At 32.5% G+C, this 19,105-nt stretch overlaps 1 protein-coding gene across 4 annotated transcripts in view; it reads right to left on the reverse strand.

Annotated features, from left to right (window-relative positions):
• Myb (proto-oncogene like protein Myb) overlaps positions 1-19,105 on the reverse strand; it is a 176,870-nt gene that overhangs the window by 116,951 nt on the left and 40,814 nt on the right. For all 4 annotated transcript variants that reach the window (XM_075359436.1, XM_075359437.1, XM_075359435.1 and 1 more), the window contains exon 2: positions 1,475-1,616. In XM_075359436.1, coding sequence (XP_075215551.1) covers positions 1,475-1,616 — 142 coding nt within the window. The remainder of the gene's footprint in view (positions 1-1,474; positions 1,617-19,105) is intronic.

The raw sequence follows: 19,105 nt of genomic DNA on the forward strand, positions 1-19,105 counted from the left end.
AACTGAATATTATGAACCTTGTAACAAATAAATTTCACAACTAGATTAAAAAATAATTTATAAATAAATAGTTACAAATATATTTTTTATGATTTTTTAAAAAGAATTGCGTCACATCTCTTTTTCAAACAATGACCCTCAGAAATTTACCAGTATAGCTATAAAGCCAATATTTCACCGTTTAAATCTAGTGAAGATTTGTTGGAAAAATGTTTCCAAAGAGAGATGCAGAACTCCAACGAGTCCTCTCAACAGCATAATTTGAAACCGGTTACCAAAAAATTTCTTTGCGGGAAAGGAAACACTTCAGTTTGGAGTACACGATGCACTTTCAACATTTAATAATGGAAAAGTGTGAAGTTCTCCATCTTGGAATTGTATCAGTTTCTTAATACCGTAAAAATTTTAAAGAAGACTGAAGACGAACGGGTAACCGAGGCGGAAAAAACAGTTCAAGAAATACAGAAAAAGGCCTGACAGACAAAGTAACTTAAAAAAACTAGTTCGTGTCATTTTTAAACTCGTTTTCCAAAAATCATATTTTCCTAAATATATGATCCGTTATTCTAGAAACCACTGAATATAACAACTTGAATTTTTTGTCATTATTCTATATTTATAAGTCGTTAAATACATCAAACATTTTTAAAATATGTGAATAAATATCCGTTAAAAAATTCCTAAAAAATTATTATATTAATTTATATTTCATTAGGAAAGTGGTTTATAGTTATAATTCTACATCCACCTAATCTACTTAGAATACCAAATATCCAAAGAAAATGTGAAGCCTGAAGCATTAATAGTTCCTGAGATAACGGATCTTCAACATTTAACATAGCAAAGGATAAGCGGTTACGAATGCCCTTAAAGTTTGTGGCGACCGAAATCCTCACAAGGTGTCTTTCTGTACGAGGTGGTTCAGGAGTTTTAAAAATTTTCTAAACTCTAAAATCAAATTACGAAACGAAACCACGCAACGCAAAAAGATACGGGTATTTATGCGAAACTATTATACTCGATTTTTTAAAATCGCTTTGAACTTGTTTATCAATATAAACTCTCTCTTTCTTTTTCCGTTTAGCCTTCGGAATCGCCGTAAGATATTACTTCAGAGGATGAATGAGTATGAATGTGAATGCAGTGTAGTCTTGCACAGTCTCAGATCGACTACACTAGCCCACCGGTTTTGTCTAGTGGTTAATTCGTCAACGCAAATCAGCTGTTTTCGAAATTGAGAGTTCTAAGGTACATATCCTAGTAAAGGCTTTTATACGGATACTTTTATATGGATTTGAGTGGATACCGGTGTTCTTTGGTGATTGGGTTTCAATTAACCACACCTCTCAGGAGTGTTCGACCTGAGACTTCATTTGCATTCATTTATGTCATCTTCTGAAGCAATACCCCTTACGGTGGTTCCGGAGGTTAAACAGAAAAAGAAAAAGTATTTAATAGTATCAATATAAACTACCTCTTCTTTACTCCACCGTCCTTTATTGGTGGCGATTTTATTTCGATGTCTGTTGCCGTTCCCGCTGCCGCCGGCAGCACTATCGCATTCGTCCGATAAATCTTCCGCTTCACTCGAACTGCTATCGTAACCCGACCTTGACCTGAAACAATACGTCGTCGATCAAATTAAACACAATAATATTTACATTATTTCAAAGTTAAAATATTTATAATAAATAGTTAATTATTAATATAAAGATCGAAAAACCGCTTATAAAGCGTTTCACAGGAAATCCGATCGGGTCGACGCCAATACATGTTACTTTTTCCGTACACAGTACACGCTGAAACAGCGGTTTATTTTACAACTTATTTCTCTGAGAAGCGGGATCAACAACTCGAATAATGTTAACGTAATGAGGAAAGTAGGACAATAAATGAAGGGTAAATAATAAGTACTTAATCATAAACAAGGCCGCTTAAATTAAACAAAACATAAAATTAACTCCAAAAATCAACCTATTCATTCATTCATTCGGTCGGATATGAACCAGAGTCCTAAATTTGAACATCACAAAATAATTACCCGCTAATAGCGAATTACTGGACCGCTTAACATGGCCGATATAACCACGTTTTCAACGTTAAGTTTAATAAACTGATTTCTTTACTTAGCCGTTTTACATCACAAACCCTGCAACGAACAAGTCGAATGATCTGTCACAGAATTTATAATCTAAGTTTAACGATATAACATATATAAAACACTAAATATGTTACAATAATTTTATCAAACACGGCCCGTTGGTATGATTATATAATTAATAATTTAAAAAAACCCTTATCAACAATATTCTTAATATGCGAGTTAAGTCGACACAATTTTAAACACATGACGACCACTGTTATATTTTATATTCTTTACATAAACAAGTTAACATATGACAACGAAGATTTTAGGTTTTGTTAAGAATATAATATACATTTTTTAAGTTCCTGATGATGGAATTCTATTCCGAAAGTGCTTGAACGCATAATAAAAAAATTGTTGATAAGTTAGTTTTTTAATCATTAATTAAATATGCTACACTGGTAAAAAGTTACAATAATTTTTAACGATTTAAATATAATAAATAAATTATAAGGTTAGCATAATAATAATAATATCAGATTAATAATCGTTAATACGATTTTCTCTCTATTTTTCGTCTGTTTTGCTTCAATAAAAAACCAATTTTTAAAGGTTTTTTTTTAGATTTTATTGTCTGCATTTAAATTAATTTTCTCAGAATAAAATTCTCTATAAGTTTTGTTACTAAATCTTCCGCATTTATTAGTCATCTAACAAGACTATTTTACTGCAAACCTAAAAAAACCTGTTTTCGACACCGAATTTTGTGTTTTACGTCGTATATCTTAAAAAATATTGGAGTTACAATTCTGGGACCTGTTTTTTTCTTATTTCTCCGCTCTAATTACATAAGAAACCACCAACTTTACTCCTTAATTTGGTTTCCAAAAAAAAAGGTAGGGCTTTTTATTAGAAGAGCTGAAATCCCGACGAAATCTTTCGCTAGCCGTTACTCAAAAACAAAGCGTTTCCAGACCTATGTTCATAAGACCTTTTTTCATTATTTTCATCAGTAGAGCATGTCCTAAATGTTTCTCCGTTTCTTCGTGGGACACCAGCGTTTATACAGAATGATTCAAACGGAAAGGAAAATAATTTGGGAACTGATTCTAGAGCTTGACATAAGGAAAACGTTCATACAAACATACGTCCGAATACGCTTTGTTATAGAGTTAGGGCTAGCGAAAAATTTCGCCTGGATTTCAGTTCCCCAGGTGAAATGAAGTCACACTGAAATATTTAAGGCGTTATGTAAGGCTTTCTTATTATTGGTTACGTGATAGTTCCTAATGTTTTCAGACTTGAAAAATCGAATAAAATAGGTCTTAGAGCTGCATCTACGTAGTTTTCATGGTATCCAACGTAAAACAGAAAAATTCGGATACGAGAAACACTTTTTTTAGATTGAAGTACAATAACTTTGTTAAATGACTAATAAATATAAATTTTATTATCAAAACTTGTGTATGAAAAATAAAAATAAAATCAACTTTTATTAAATTACTATTATTAAAAACGAAAAACTTAACAGATAAATGTTACAAATTTGTAAAAATTCATAACAGTTGTTTTTAGTACAATAAACTTAAACCTTTGAAACATTATTAATAGATTAAATAAAAATTTTCAATGCTGTAATTTTAATTAAAAGAAGTATTTAAAAAACTTTAATAATTAATCTTTTCAATTTTTAATCAACAATGACGTTTGCGGTCTCCATTTTGGTTTAAATATTCAGAATTTAATTTTTTGATACCGTTTTCCTTATCTCGCAAAGACTTTTCATGACCACGTATCCCATTGAAAACTTCTGAGCCACCCCTGCCCACGCCCTGAAACAGTTGTAACTGAAAGCAGAATACTCTAAATGTGGCTTCCTGAGTTGGCCTTTCTTATCGGAGAAGGTTTCCAAAGAGAGAATCGGGTAATTTCAAATACCAAACAAATTAAAGCGCAGAGTACAACTGTAGTTCTATCTGAAACAAATACACTATCGGCCACCATTCTGGATTGGGCATTCAGAATTTAGTTAAGTTGTATAATTTTACTTGTCTCATCGAGCTGTTTAAAATGATATATTTACGACCCATTTGAATTTGTTTAGTTACCCCCACCCACCCGCCGTCAAAAATAAAAAAGAATGAAATGAAAGTTCATTGAAGTAACCCCACGGTGCAAGGAAGGATGTCGAAAACCGCATCCAGTTATCTAAATTACGAAAAAGTTACTTTTCGGCTACCTGGCGCGCGCGCGCGCGCACACACACACACACACACACACCATAATTGATATGGGAATATACATACGCAAAATTATACGATTCTAAGTTTCAAAACTGACCATCTGTCAGAGGGTAAGAACATAATACGCTTGTTTTAAGAACAGATGTCATGTATTCCATACGATTAAACCAACTAAAGCTGCTGCTTCCATAAATGACGAGTCCAAGGAATTTTTTTACAGTTGCCACTGTCGTCTAAAAGCCCATTCACATTCGTCCGAGTTTGATCGCTTACTGAACAGTATGTATTTATAATGCAATCAAATAATTCTGGAATCTGTTTAGTTCAGAGTCCATTTCAACTACTTACTATTATCATAAGAACGTCTGGACCGATGGGATCCTTGAGCTATATTCTTAATTTTACTGCTCGGAGTAGCTGAAGTATCACCCGAGAACAGAATTATTTTAAAAAAATAAAAGTTGAAAAATATATTAACGGAATACAACTCGATCTATACTTACATTTCAGGGACCGATAACGTATGAAAAAAGATTTTAAAACTATTACAAAATTATCGTTGCATCTACCTGTACACACCCTGAGTTTTTCAGATAACACAAAATTTTGAGACATACTTTCGTGAAACAATCATAATGAAAGGTGCGGACATAATTTCCCGCTAACATAATTTTTTCCATTGAAAGATTTTCATCGTACAGTGCTCCACATAAAACGAAACAGGTTTTTTCGTAAACTCTCAATCAAGCCTAGTTATGTTTTGATTAAATGCAGTTTCATAGTTATCAGAACACCAATAAAATTAACAAATCGACCATATTTACCCGCATATTAAAGTATAGACAGAACTTCTTTTTTTTCCTGTTAGCCTACGGGAACTACCGCTCAGGTATTACTTCAGAGGATGAATGAGGATGATATGTATGAGTGTAAACGAAGTGTAGTCTTGTACAGTCTCAGTTCGACCATTCCTGTGTGATGTGTGGTTAATTGAAAAAACCCAACCACAAAGAACACCGTTATTTACGATCTAGCATTCAAAACCGTATAAAAGTAACTGTCTTTACTAGGAGTTGAACGCTGGAACTCTCGACTTCGAAATCAGGTGATTTGGAAAGACGCGTTCACCATTAGACATAACCCCGGTAGGGTTAGACAGAACATCTGAACTAATTTAACCGAACTACAGCGCGTTCGGAAAGTCGGTGTGCAGTATGCTTTAGAATTATGTGGTGCATTTTGTTCTTTCGGCGGTTGCTCTGTGGGTTCGTTGGGCGTCTTGGTTAATAAACCAAGACATCAGTTGTTGAGTTGTGATTGAACGTGCTTCGTTTCGTTTATCGGAATCAACAGTTGCGAGAAATGTAATGGTTCTTCGGTAGAAGAACCCATTTTTCTCGTTAAACACGACTTTCCTGTAGGTGACAAATATACTGATTTAGTGAGCACAAGTTTCCAAAAACTCTTGTTCTTCCCCGCAACGCACTTCGATTCTTATCGAAAAGTTTCGGGCAACAGGCTCTATTGAAGACGTTAACCGAAGTGGAAGAACATCTAAACGAACAGAAGCTGTTTGATATTTCGGACGATATGACCGAAAGCTCATCAAAGTCAATGCGGAAGTTAGCACAGCAGCAAGATATCGGACTTTTTACCGCACATAAAGCTATAAGAAAAGAACTTTTCCCCTATTAAGTAATGTGTGTTCAAGAATTGAAACCTACAGATCATGCCAAAAGAATAAATCATTGTCAACGGTTTAAACGTTTCATTGACCAAAATTTCGTAGGTATCTTTGACATTATGCATTTTACACATGAAGCGTGGTTTCATCTGGGAGGGTATATTAATTAAAAAATACAGGACTGTGTCGACAGCTAACCTCCATGAATTACACAAATAATCTTTGCGAGCAGAACGCGCATTCTAAGTCCATATTTTTTTTTTTTTTGGAAAATGCAAATTATAGTAATCATTGTTGTACAGTTTTAACAAACTACATTAGGCAGTTAACAGAAATGGAAATCACGGTCAGTTCCAACCAGACAGTGCGACAGCGCACACAAATAATAGGTCAATGACACTCTTTTTACGAAATGTCTTTGGTGAAAGAATCATTTCGAGGGATTTACGGCCTGCACGATCGCTCGATCCGACTCCCCTAGATTACTACCTATGGGGAGCAGCAAAACAAGCAGTGTATCGCAACACACCACGCACGATTGACGAACTAAAAACCGCAATAACGGCGTACGTACGAGACATTCCAATATATAAGCTGGTTAAATACTACGAAAACAAATTGAAACGTGTGCAGTGTTATATTGATGTTGAAGGAAGTAATTTTCAACACCTTTTATAAAATATATATTTTATATAATGAAATAAAAATAATAAATAATAATTAGGAAAGTTTCATTAAACTTCCGTAACTCCAGTGCACGGAAACTTTCCGAACGTACTGCGTATAACTACAATAACGCAGAAGGCAGCGCAGCAAAAAAAAAAAACCTTTACAAACCGAGTAAGAACTCCTCCGAACATCCAAATATAAAATAACAACTTCTTTGGTAAACTTTTAATCGCTGTCACACGCATGCGCATAGTTATTTTTATAGTCAGCTAAACACCAGAATAACTAAAGTAAATGAAACCCGAACGATCATAGTACCAGAAGGTATAATGCGGCATTGAAATTAATCTAAAAATAGCTGTACCTTCACCCGGGATTAAAACTTAGCCCCTTGACTCTTGCAATATCACGTGACAACCGGATCGATTTATAAGAGTACGGTAGTCCAACAATAAACTAATCATTTTAATCAGTTTTTATGCAACAGAGAAAAAATTAATAATATATTAACGAACAATTTTGTTCAACAAAAACCTAATTTACACAAATAAGAACATCCCGTGTAATAAATGACCAATAATAAAATCGAAATTATAAAATTGTTCAGTTTAAAAAGAAAAAAAGAAATATTAAAGACAAAGATTCAGCGTAAAAATCATTGATAAGTCCATTAATTTAAAGGTTATTAAATTATTCAACAAAAAATGATTCCATTCCGAAGAGTTTGAATAAACAAATTGATATGAATAATTATAAATAACTAACAATAGTTTTATTTTTTAAAAATCTGATGTGGACACTACATGTGTCCTTGTACGCCTATTAAATTACAAATACGCATCTTTTTAAAATGCATAAAATTTTATTTCATTAACAACTCTTGATTTTGCTTCATATTTTTTTTTTTTTTTTTATTGTTATTAATGAATTATTTATTGTACATTGCTTTTACAATCGGAGATTAATAAATTAATAAATCAATATACTCAAATTAAAAAAAAGGAGATGAAATCTGATTTGAACCGATGTGCCTTCCTCTTGTAAGGTCCAATTATTTCATTAATTAATGTTTTATTTGGCTATAACTCTGGAACCGATGAAAACAAGTACCACTTATGATATGTCGTTGAAAATTTCTCAATGAGGGTTTATTACTGCGGTTAAAAAAAGTCCAAAATCCAAATTTTGGAGATTTTAGGCTTTTTTAAATACTTTTCGTTCAGTCGATTGCAATCAAAATGGAGATGCAAAACTAGGTGTTACAACAGTCCTAAGTCCAAAATTTCAACATCCTACGGGTAATCGTGTTTTGAGTTATGCGAAATACATACGTACGTACAGACGTCACGCCGAAAGTAATAAAAATGGATTCAGGGATGGTCAAATTGAATATTTCCGTTGAAATCTGAAAAATAAATATTTCGCGATCATAATACTTTCTTTACTTCTAACAAGGAAGTAAAAAAACGAAAGATAAAAGTTAATTATCTGAATTTTGATCTTATGAAATCAATCAAGGGCAGAGTTCTCAAACCCAAAAAAATCTAAAATTCTAAGCTTAATAATGTACAACTGAAATTAATTTTTTGCGTCGACTACGAAATACGTTACAAAATAACTTTTTTCAGGTTTTGGGAATATTTAAGTTTATAAGCTTTCATTTAAAATTACGTAGTAAACTGTCCAGAAATATTGGAAAATTAATTTTATGAACACGTAAAGGTTAATGTAGTTTGATACACGTTTATAAAAAAAAAAATATTGTATAACGCAGTAAAGTATATAAATGCGTAATGAACAATTAATTACAATAATTTATTCATTAAAGAAAATTGATAAAAATTATTTCGTTAATAATAATTATTATTAAATTTTGGAAATATAAAACTTCGCCCTTACATAAAACAAGTAAAGGAATACCTAAATAAAGCCAAATATAGAATAAAAGATTGTCAAGATAGAAAAAAAATTTAGAAAAAAATCAGCAGAATAGACATTGTTGTGAATGCATAAAAGAAAAGAGAGCGCATGAGCTGGACAGAAGAACGAAAGTATTCTGGAAGAGAAAGACGGAAAATCAGAACAGAAGGAATCGAAATGATATTTGGTGGTCCTCTGCAGGCCTGTTCGGAAAAAATTACGAACGCATAATACATGATTCGAAAAAAATGTTGGTAATGTCGCACAGTAGCGGTAAAAACATTATTACCGTATTAAAATAAAATACTATAACTTCCCTTCATAAAAAAGCTATTATGTGCTTAAATAATTGTTAATGGAACTAATTAACGATTCTAATCGCAAAAGAGAAAGCTTTAAAATGAACTCGTATCAAATATCTTGAATACACACAGGTTTTGTTTTAAAGAATATTCAATTTTTTATTTTACAGAGCATAGAAGTCATAATATTTTTATATATACACAATTATTTATTAAATCTTCATGTCTATACTATCTCTACAGATAAGAAATTAAATTCCCAATATAATATCGAAAGTCGCTTGTAAATAGAGCACAGATATAAACATATTAATTCAAGCCACCACCGATAACCGTAGTTCCTCGATCCATAAACTCGAAAACTTTGTAAGTCGGACTTTTAGATTACGAAAATCCTCTAAAAATCGGATTATGAAAGCCCCTTCTGGTCTCCAAAAATTTTAGATGAAATACAAAGTTAAAGAGAATTAACGAAATTGATAAAAATAATAATAATCACTTTTTTCTGTTTCATAACGTAAAAAACGTTCAACAGGAGTAACGATGTTTAGCTTTGATTCAAGGTAGATAAAGTACTGAGAGTTGAAATTTTTACAAAAATAAGAGCGAAGAAATAATTATCATTATTACTATTAAAATTCAGACGTTTAGATGGAAGGATGTCTAAAAACTATAATCCTTGATGAACAGGCCCATAGAAATGTCTCTAAAGACATTTCTATCGGTGTTGAAAGCCAACTAAAAAAATATATTTTTCAAACTCACCTAAACCGAATCAAAAATCAGATAAACAATAAAAATTTACGAAATGAGCTGCAACAATATATTTACCTCATATCCACAAAAATTGTTCGCAACGTCGCAATTTTAACCTACCATACCACAGCAAAGTATCTACAAATCAACTCAAGAACATTATGTTCACTGGCATTTCTCCCGCCACCACCCCATTATGTTCTAAAGCATAAAACCGAATGTCCGTGCCACGAAGAGCTACTGCCTCAAACAGTTTATAAATAGGATAGGTCCTAATCCTAACCTATTTATAATATATCCTATAATATCCTATTTAGCTGCTAGAGTTAACCTAATAGCGTTAAAAGTATAAGCTTGGTAAATACACCATTAGCTTTTGCGTCAAGTCGTTCACTTTCTATATTAAACTAAACTGGGTAGGAACACCCCGTTTAAACTACAAATATGATTATCGTAAATGTAAAATTTAACTTGTCACCTTAAATCTAAAGACAGCAATTCGGTGCCACGCCTAGGTCGCTGAATACCAGCAAGTACCAATATAAATATAAAATAAATAAATAATAAAATAATAATATGCAATAATATATAATAATAAATAACAATAACAATAATAAATAATAGGCAATAATAAATTGGCCTCATGAGCTACGAAAATTGGACACAACACCAAAGAAGACCGTCTTCATTTTGCCGACAGTGGCCCTCCTGCAACACACTACGCTACTGGCTAGCCAATAGCTCTACAGCAGCGCAGATTGACTAACTGCCACCGATCGTTATCAGCCCCGACGAGGGGAACACAGAACACTGGCTTTCCAGAAAATCACCACCGGTACTGCAAAAACATGATTTACAGTACGGGACCAGAGATGGAGAAGCGAACCCACGAACATACCAAACAACCGGACGCAATTGCCAAATGAGCCTACTCTGGCAGAGAAGCACCCAAACGTGGTGTATTCTACACTAAACACCCTCTACAGTCCTTTGAAACGCCAAAAACCTTAAAATTCTTTCAACAATGCGCCACTCATCTAACTTTCCAGTTGAATCGCAGATCCAGACTCGAACCAAGACCCTCAAGCTTCCTGACCACCTCTGCATGCCTAAACTCATATTTTGAGCAGACGTACTGCACATGATAATCATCCGATATTAAGCGCTGAGGACACTGATCCGAGTCAGTAAGCCAAATTTCATCAGCCTGTCCCGAAATGCGCCATGTCTCGATAGGAACTTAGTCACATGTCGGTTGGGGGAGATCCTCAAGACGACTCTCTCAACGCCCTTACGTCTGAAAAGAGACAGTGTATATACTGCCCATCTGCTGTCTCATCCCACCTGTCCTGCCAAATGCCAAAACCTTCTCTATTTCCCGAATAGAGATGCTGCGCAGTCACTTCACCCGACTTCGCAGCGTATAAAAGACGTTCCAACGCCAGGACATCAATTGGTTTAACACCCGCGATAACTAAAACTGCCTCATGTGAAATAGTCCTATAGTCTCCTAGAATAAAAAAAAAAAAAAAAAAAAATCTGTGATAAAGCGTATGAATTTTTTAAGCGTTTTGGAATCAGCCAATGCCGAACGGGCTAAACTTTTTGATAAATTTAAAGCGATTCTAACTCTATTTCCAAGATTTTTATTCTCAGAACTCGAGCAGACATAATATTTTAATAGAACAAGAGTGGTCACTAAGAACGGTACAAGCTGTGTTTTATCTTCCAATTAATTCAGAAATAAGTGAATTTGAAGGCAGAAGGTTTAACAAGAATAATGGAGCAAAATCATAATACATAGATAAGTATGTCTTCAATAGTATATAAAATAAATTAATATAACAACAAAAAATTCAGGGTAAATATATATATATTTATTTATTTATTTATTTATTTTATATACATTCAAAATAAAAAGGAAAAAGTAATTTTTGTATACAAGAACAGTTCTATCTCCACCTCCTCCATCAGATAATGACACCAGTACCTCAGTGTTCCGATATTATCAATTATAAATTCTAGGTACAGCCTAATGAAGAGTAGTAGTACAAAGAGCCAAGGAACGAATAAGGAATACTCAACAAAAAGCAATAATCATCGTACATTTCACAGATTATTTTATTTAAATTACGAAAACAATGATTAAAAATCATTTTAAAAGAACATCATCTAAAACATCAATTTTAACATCGACCGATCAAACTTGCATGCCTGTCGAGACTTGCTTCTATATCTGTAACCGGTATATCTAACGTCATAATAGAGTCTCCGATAATGTCGGACAACTTCGTGTTCCAATCCGGTTAAACGTGCAGTTCATTCGGATTTGAAAGGCTGTGTTACTGGTGTACTTCGTCCGACGGGTTTCAATTAATACAACGAGTCACCGGGCTAGATCAAAATCGTTATCAAACAGTAACGATAATTAACACGAAGACGAGTGGGTGTAATGAAAAGCTATCGCCCTACTCAAAACAACTAAAAGTACACTAGTCGAATTTAAACTGTATTCTTTCATTACTGAAATATGAAATCTGTAAAAGAAATTTTGCTATCTTTATGGTAAATGATTACTTAAAATCAATCAAATCGACAATAAATAAGTCTAAAAATGTTTTTTTTTTTTAAATAATTTCCGTGTTTTTAACTTACTTTTACATAATTTCCTAATCAGAGTTTAAAAAAAAAATACAAAATAACCTCATCACCACTATGCGCACAGGGTGAACCCTATGCGCATACACTTAAAACATCGTTGTACTTCATGACTCTACACGAAGAGAAATCCACAAACAACCTATCCTCAGTGACAAACTTGTTATTCAAAGTAGGCCCGACTTCGAATGTACTGTGTTACTTCGGGCATCACCGATTTTGAACAAAATCCGCAATCAGACTTGAATGTCGTTTCATCCAAGTCGGTGTTTTGCTCCCGTTTGCTGTGTTTTGTTGTGTGTATGACACAACTTCCTCCTCGGACAGGCAACGATCTATATCATAGACGATGAATCGAGGCCACCTTTTTACGTTTCTGATCCACCTTGACCTTCAACATTTTACCAACATCAGATTCTAAAATGACTAACCGTCATCTGCTTCGACGACCAGACCTTTCCTAGTATCCTCTATGTTCCTAATTTTCAAATATGACCTCTTTCTGCGAAAGGCAGTCTGAAATTCCTCTCTAATTTCTTTAATTGTTTTCGTTAATGAGTTATCCTTCCTGTTTAGGAAAATGATTTCTGGCTGCTTGCGGGCTAAGCTGACCTCCCGCTTGACTTTAAGCAGCTTGGCGTAGGGTTTCCGCTCTGCCCTAATAGGGAGAGGCACTGGTACCAGGATAGAAATGCCTCTTTATACCTCTTTGACTTCAGTCGGCTTAGAAACAGCGCCTCAAATCAATTCGTCAAAGCAGAGAACTCATTAAGCCTCGGGATCACTCGTCTCCGAACCACTTAGAGGCGCTTCGAGGACCTTCAAGAAACCCCGACCACTGTTCACAATGTTTTTCAAATCGTGCTATTAAAGGGACAGAACAATCAGCCTACTAATCAAGACTACTTGTTATAACCTTTTTCTCCATTGAATACCTGCTAAATCTGGAAAATTCCATTAGAAGGATCAATTAGAGGTCCCCCCTCGAAAATTATTATAGAAACTACCAGGTAATTTTTTTTTTAACACGAAGGGGATGTAAGGGCCATCGAAGCCGAATTATTACACGATCACAAATTTAGATTTTATTACACATTCTAGTTTCAGGAAAGAAACGCAAACTACATTTTTCTACCGCCAAAAAAGTAGATCATTAAACAGAATACAACTGTACAACAGACAAAATCCTTGGAAGAAATGTTCTTTGGAAGAAAATAAAGAAACAAATTTATGGTAAAAAAATTACTTTTAAAAATTAACATTGATATAAACCGGTTTGCAACGATTAAATTGGTGAATATGTTTGAATCCTTTTCATTGGTAAAAGAAATGATTTTAGAGACCGCGGAGTAAACTACATTACTGGGAGGCTATCGTCTCGATCTTTTATTAGAATACCGGACGAAGAATTCAAATAATAATTTTTTTAAAATTGTTACCGCTTATTACCCTCCTAGTATTAAAAGCATTAAAATCGATTTACTTGATAATCTGTTTTACGATAATGAACGCACCACATAACGGATCAAATAAATATCTCGATTTCAGTCACGGATTATGAGAAAATATTGAAAAAATAAATTGCGTAATATAAATCTATAGAATTTTTTAATTACAATTTATAACCTGCTTTGTAATTACGGGTCTCTGTATTACGCTGCACAAACATCGGATGTGAAGGGAAAGAGGCCGGATGACAGAACCGAAGTTGCAGGTGCTTACATTCCCAGCTGTCAGAAAGTACTTAATCTATTAAAAAAGAGCGATGCCTTTCGTGAACTGAAACAAATTTTACCGCCTTATTTTTTTTCATCATTTTATTATTTCTTAATCCATCTTAAATTTACTAAAGGTTCGTCCAAACCAACTTTAAAAAAAAAAAAATACCTACGAGATGAAATATCATGTGATGTTGGCAGTATACGTAACGTAAAGAAATAAAGAAAGCTATCGCTGTGTAAAAAAAAATATCCCTACTCCTGCAATAAAACATTAAATTTATCTTCGGCGGACAAATTCCCACACATCCTAAATTCAAAAACTGATTTTTTTTTTCTTTAAAGCTATCTCACGGACATTATCTACAAATTCTCAATAGAAACTCAATGTATTAAAATGTATTATTATTATCTCAATGTATTATTAGGGGTTACCAAAGGTAACCCCTAATAATTACAGGAAAGAATAGTATGAAATCAAAGGTCATGAAAAATGTATACACCACAATTTATTTAAAGTGTTTATCCAAATAAAAACACATATTTTAAATCTAATAAATTCCCATGTTAATTTTTCATTGAAAATTAACACCAATCGGTAAAATAGTTAATTGTACTAAAGTAATTATATAAATGTATCATCAGGCGATGATTTTAACACAAGACATTCAGTAACAGCGAGTACTACACAAAGACCATAAAGCTATCGTTGCATTATTGGAAGGTCCTCTGTACAAGCGTTTACTGTTAAAAAAAAAACGAACAAAAAATGTTACGAAAAAATCCACTTTATATTCTTTTAACCATCTCAAACGTCGAGTAAAAGTGTAGTAAATAAATTATTTTGAAGAGAGAGAAGGAAAAAAGATTTCTATTGGCGGGATTCTTGCGCCCGGAAACGGATATAGGGGCCACATACAGGTATAAACTTAAAATTACACATACATATAAATAACTTTTCTTTAATTTTTTACATTATGGTTTCAAATAAATTACAACAAAATATTTTTTATTCGGAACATTGTTAAGAAACTTTCAACAAAAAAACTGAAGAAGCAATTCGAAACCGTATAACTTTTTAAATGTTTTAATCCGATTTTCAAAAAAAAGAATTTGGTTGGAAAAAACAAATCTTGCTTCTTCCACAATAGAATTACCTTGAATAAAAGTTGAATAATTTTGTATAGCTGTTGTTATAAAATTCTATATATTTTTCTAATGAATACAAAAAGTAAACACCGGCAAAGGATTGCAAAAAAACTTTAAAATGGAAATAATATAACAAAATTTATTTAATTTTAAGTAAATATTGTAAATGCTATTATTCAACTTTTACGAGTTCAAAAAACAAATAATACATAGTATTATTAAGCAGCTTATTAAGTACTTCCATTTCGTACTGAAGTTCAATTTTCTATGCTCACTGTGAAAAAAATAAAAAATAAAGAAAACTACTCCTTCCCCTTTTTTAAATTTTTCCAAATTTGAATGCCATCAATGCCCCCCCTCCCCCCAACATGTATAGAGAAATATTTTGGCCATTTTTGAAAATTTCATATCGCCAGCCGAGATATTAATCAAAATACAGGCCAACACACGTACATATTTAAATCTTCCGGAAATTTCTGTAACTTGTCTCTTTTAGACCAATGGGTGCTGAAACATTGACATTTACAGAAACCCATTGCTCAAAATATTGGTCATACAGGAATTTAATTAATAGGATAATCTTAACGCTAAAAATATTGAGATAGTTTTTTTCTGCAAAAGAAATAATTTCTGAAAAAAAGTCGTTTCTTTATTAAAAAAAAAAAGCTGGAAAAAAAAGCTTTCTGATAAACAGCTTACACACACAAAACTTATTTAAAATATTTACAATTTTATTTAAATATAATATTTTTTTTCGTTTATTTAATTTAATGATTCTAACTAAAGCGCGCGCGCATACCGTATTTAATTTTCGCGGGTGTAGCGCTACTAGCTAAACTAATGTAATTGCACAACTTACGTAGAACAAATTTCGCTTATACAGTCGACAGACTGGTACAGCCGCGAAGCTTAACGCACCAGGTACCGAGTCGATCGGGCGATCGAGTTTGAGATCCGGCCAGACCGAGTTACTTTTTTACACTTTAAATATTATTCATTTTTTAATTTTACCCTCCGCTTGTGAAATCAAACATAGCAGACAACTACAACAGCATTTTTTAATGCGGATGCGATTTTGTAAAAAAATTTTTGCAAATCGCTATTTTTTAATTGTTAACAAATGCGGTTAAAAAAATTAAACCTTACTTAGGCGAAATCTCGAGATACTGAGAGTTACCTTGTTCTACAGCCTCACTCCGTTGACCTTTTACGTTGAAAATTTAACGGCATCAACGCCCCATACGTAAAAATAATCTGACAAAGTTCGGTAAAAATCGGTACGGTAGTTCTGGATACACGGTGATTTAAATGCCAACAACGAACACCCATCCGGTTTTTTGGGTTCCTTAGGTGTCAAAACGTCAAGAACCGGTGAAAACCGCATATGCCAAAATTGGACCGATTACAATAATATCCGTTCTGGAGCTATAGCTCTGCTGGAGCGATATCTAGACGGGAAAGCAATAAAAATGTTGTATCGTGTTTATAGGATCCGTACTTCAGTGTATAATAATGGAGAGGTATACATATATGAATATCACACACCGTGAAGTATTTTATTTACAATTATCATTATAACTATTATTAATTAACCAAAGTTTCATTCTAATATAACAATTTTACATTTTTTTTAAATTACCCCAAATTTTTTTTTTTTTTTAAAATACCCCAAACCACAAAACAAACTTCAGAATGAATATTAAAAATTAAATTTATAATTTTTAGAGCGACAACCGGATAAAAATTTAAAAGATACCATTCTAATTTAACTATTATTCGAAAGATAACTAATCTATAATAGCACCCAACTATTTAATTCTTCCATGTTTTATTAAAAATAACTTTATCAGCTGGATTTTCGATACTAAAAACACGGTTTAATATGCACTTTAAACATTTTGCATTCATCTTCTTTGTATTTAAATTTACTCTGTTGTTTATATGATCTTAACTAAATTTTTACATTTTGCAAAAATCTATCTTTTTAATATTTTAGCAAATACCCATATACTTATTTATCGGTCGATGAAATAATCATATTATTGAATGTTCATTTATTATTTCTCTTTATTTCTTTTCTTTCATTTGTATTTCTGATTTTGTTAGTCGTTTTCATTTAATTTATTTTCCTTCCCAGAAATGTGTATATTACGTAAATAATTTCGCAAAATATTAGGAAAATTAGATATGAATGCAACTACAACAGTCGAAGGGTTTTCTCTTTTTTGCTATTATTCCAAAAATTATAGTTTATACATGAAATTGACTTTAGTTACGTTGGAATGTGTATATAATTTAGAAAACAAAATTATAAATTCTCAAATACTTATTGAAATGACACGGTGACACCGAATAATCAGAATCTAAATTTGATTTCATTAAAAACACGGTTGAATAATTTCCAAGATACTGGTGAGATCAGATTTTAAGTGCAAGCAGACAGAATAAAGTACAATCTATTTTGTAAATCCAGGGTGCTAAGAACTCATTTACCAAAAAAAAATTTGCGAAAAAGCTTTCAAAAACTGCTCAAAAAAAATAAAAAAAGGTTTTCAATTTTTAGCACATTTTTTTAGTGAGATTTTTACTATAAAAAACTTTTAGAGTGTGAAGATACTATTTAAAGAGGAATTAATGAAATAAAAAATACAAAGAAAACTTACCGAAACATTAAAAAATTTACAAACAATAAAAACCCGAATGCTACCTGAACAAAGATATAGTTAATTTTTAGAAGGGGTGAAACCCCTTATACAGAATAACTCGCACTCGAAACTTTTAAACAAAGAGTCGGGACCGAATAAACAAGATATTTTTTTTTTTTGAAAATGTAGCAAGCTAAATTACCACTGGTTTGTATTAAAAGTGACTGAACCGTACTCGAAAAAAGGTATTGTTTTACTTAGATCGATTTCACACTTTGTAGTTTTCGTCATCGACTGGTCTCGAGACGGCAACGTTCATCTAGTCATTACATGTAAATCTTTCTATTCATGGGATACAGTTACCGACAAAACCAACATTAGCCTAATACTGTAATATGGAGCCAAATTCCCAAATATGGAGGCAAATTTACATAATTTTTGAATTCTTTATTTTTCCTTTCAAATTAGGGGAACGGCTAGAAAGTTTGGTACTTACGTATTTACGCCACCGCAGCTACAGCTTTATTTAAAAACAAAGTAGTCAATCGGATTTCGATGGAAAATGAACAGTCTCTATTAATTTTAATAAATGGTTATTTTATAAATATAATTTAACCTACGCTCGCTAACCTTGACTAATCAACACCGTAATTTTAAGGAGTATTTATTTAATAAATTCAGTAATTATTGCAATTATTTATTATTTAAATAATCAAAACACTCTTGTTAATTAGTCAAGGTTAGCGAGTGTAGGTTAAGTTTGGTTAAATTATATTTATAAAATAACCATTTATTAAAATTAATAAAGAGACTGTTTTGAACCGATGTAAACTCTATATTGGCCCATTTTCTACCGAAATCCGATTGACTACTTTGTTTTTAAATAAAGCTGTAGCTGCGGTGGCGTTAATACGTAACTACCGAAAGTTTTAATCTGAAACCGAAAATAAGGCTGGAACTCCATAATATCAATTATAAATCTAATACTCGTACGTACTATTAAGTTACAACATAGCTTCTAATAGATTTAATTTTTTACCGGTCTGATATTGTTTTCCGCTTGCACATAATTTTCAATAATTCAACTAATTACGCTTTACGAAGCAGGGAAGGAGAGGTAAGCGAACCGCAAATCATAAAACTGGGAAAAATAAATCGTGACTGGAATCATAAAAAATGGTTTTTGTTGGTGAAATACGTCTCAACAACCGTCAGATGTTTGATTTTATAAATAACAAGGTTTATTTTATTTAGACGTACAACATAAGTCAGCGC

This window comes from Lycorma delicatula, chromosome 3, assembly GCF_047948215.1.
Source record: "Lycorma delicatula isolate Av1 chromosome 3, ASM4794821v1, whole genome shotgun sequence".
NCBI classification, from domain to species: Eukaryota; Metazoa; Arthropoda; class Insecta; order Hemiptera; family Fulgoridae; genus Lycorma; species Lycorma delicatula.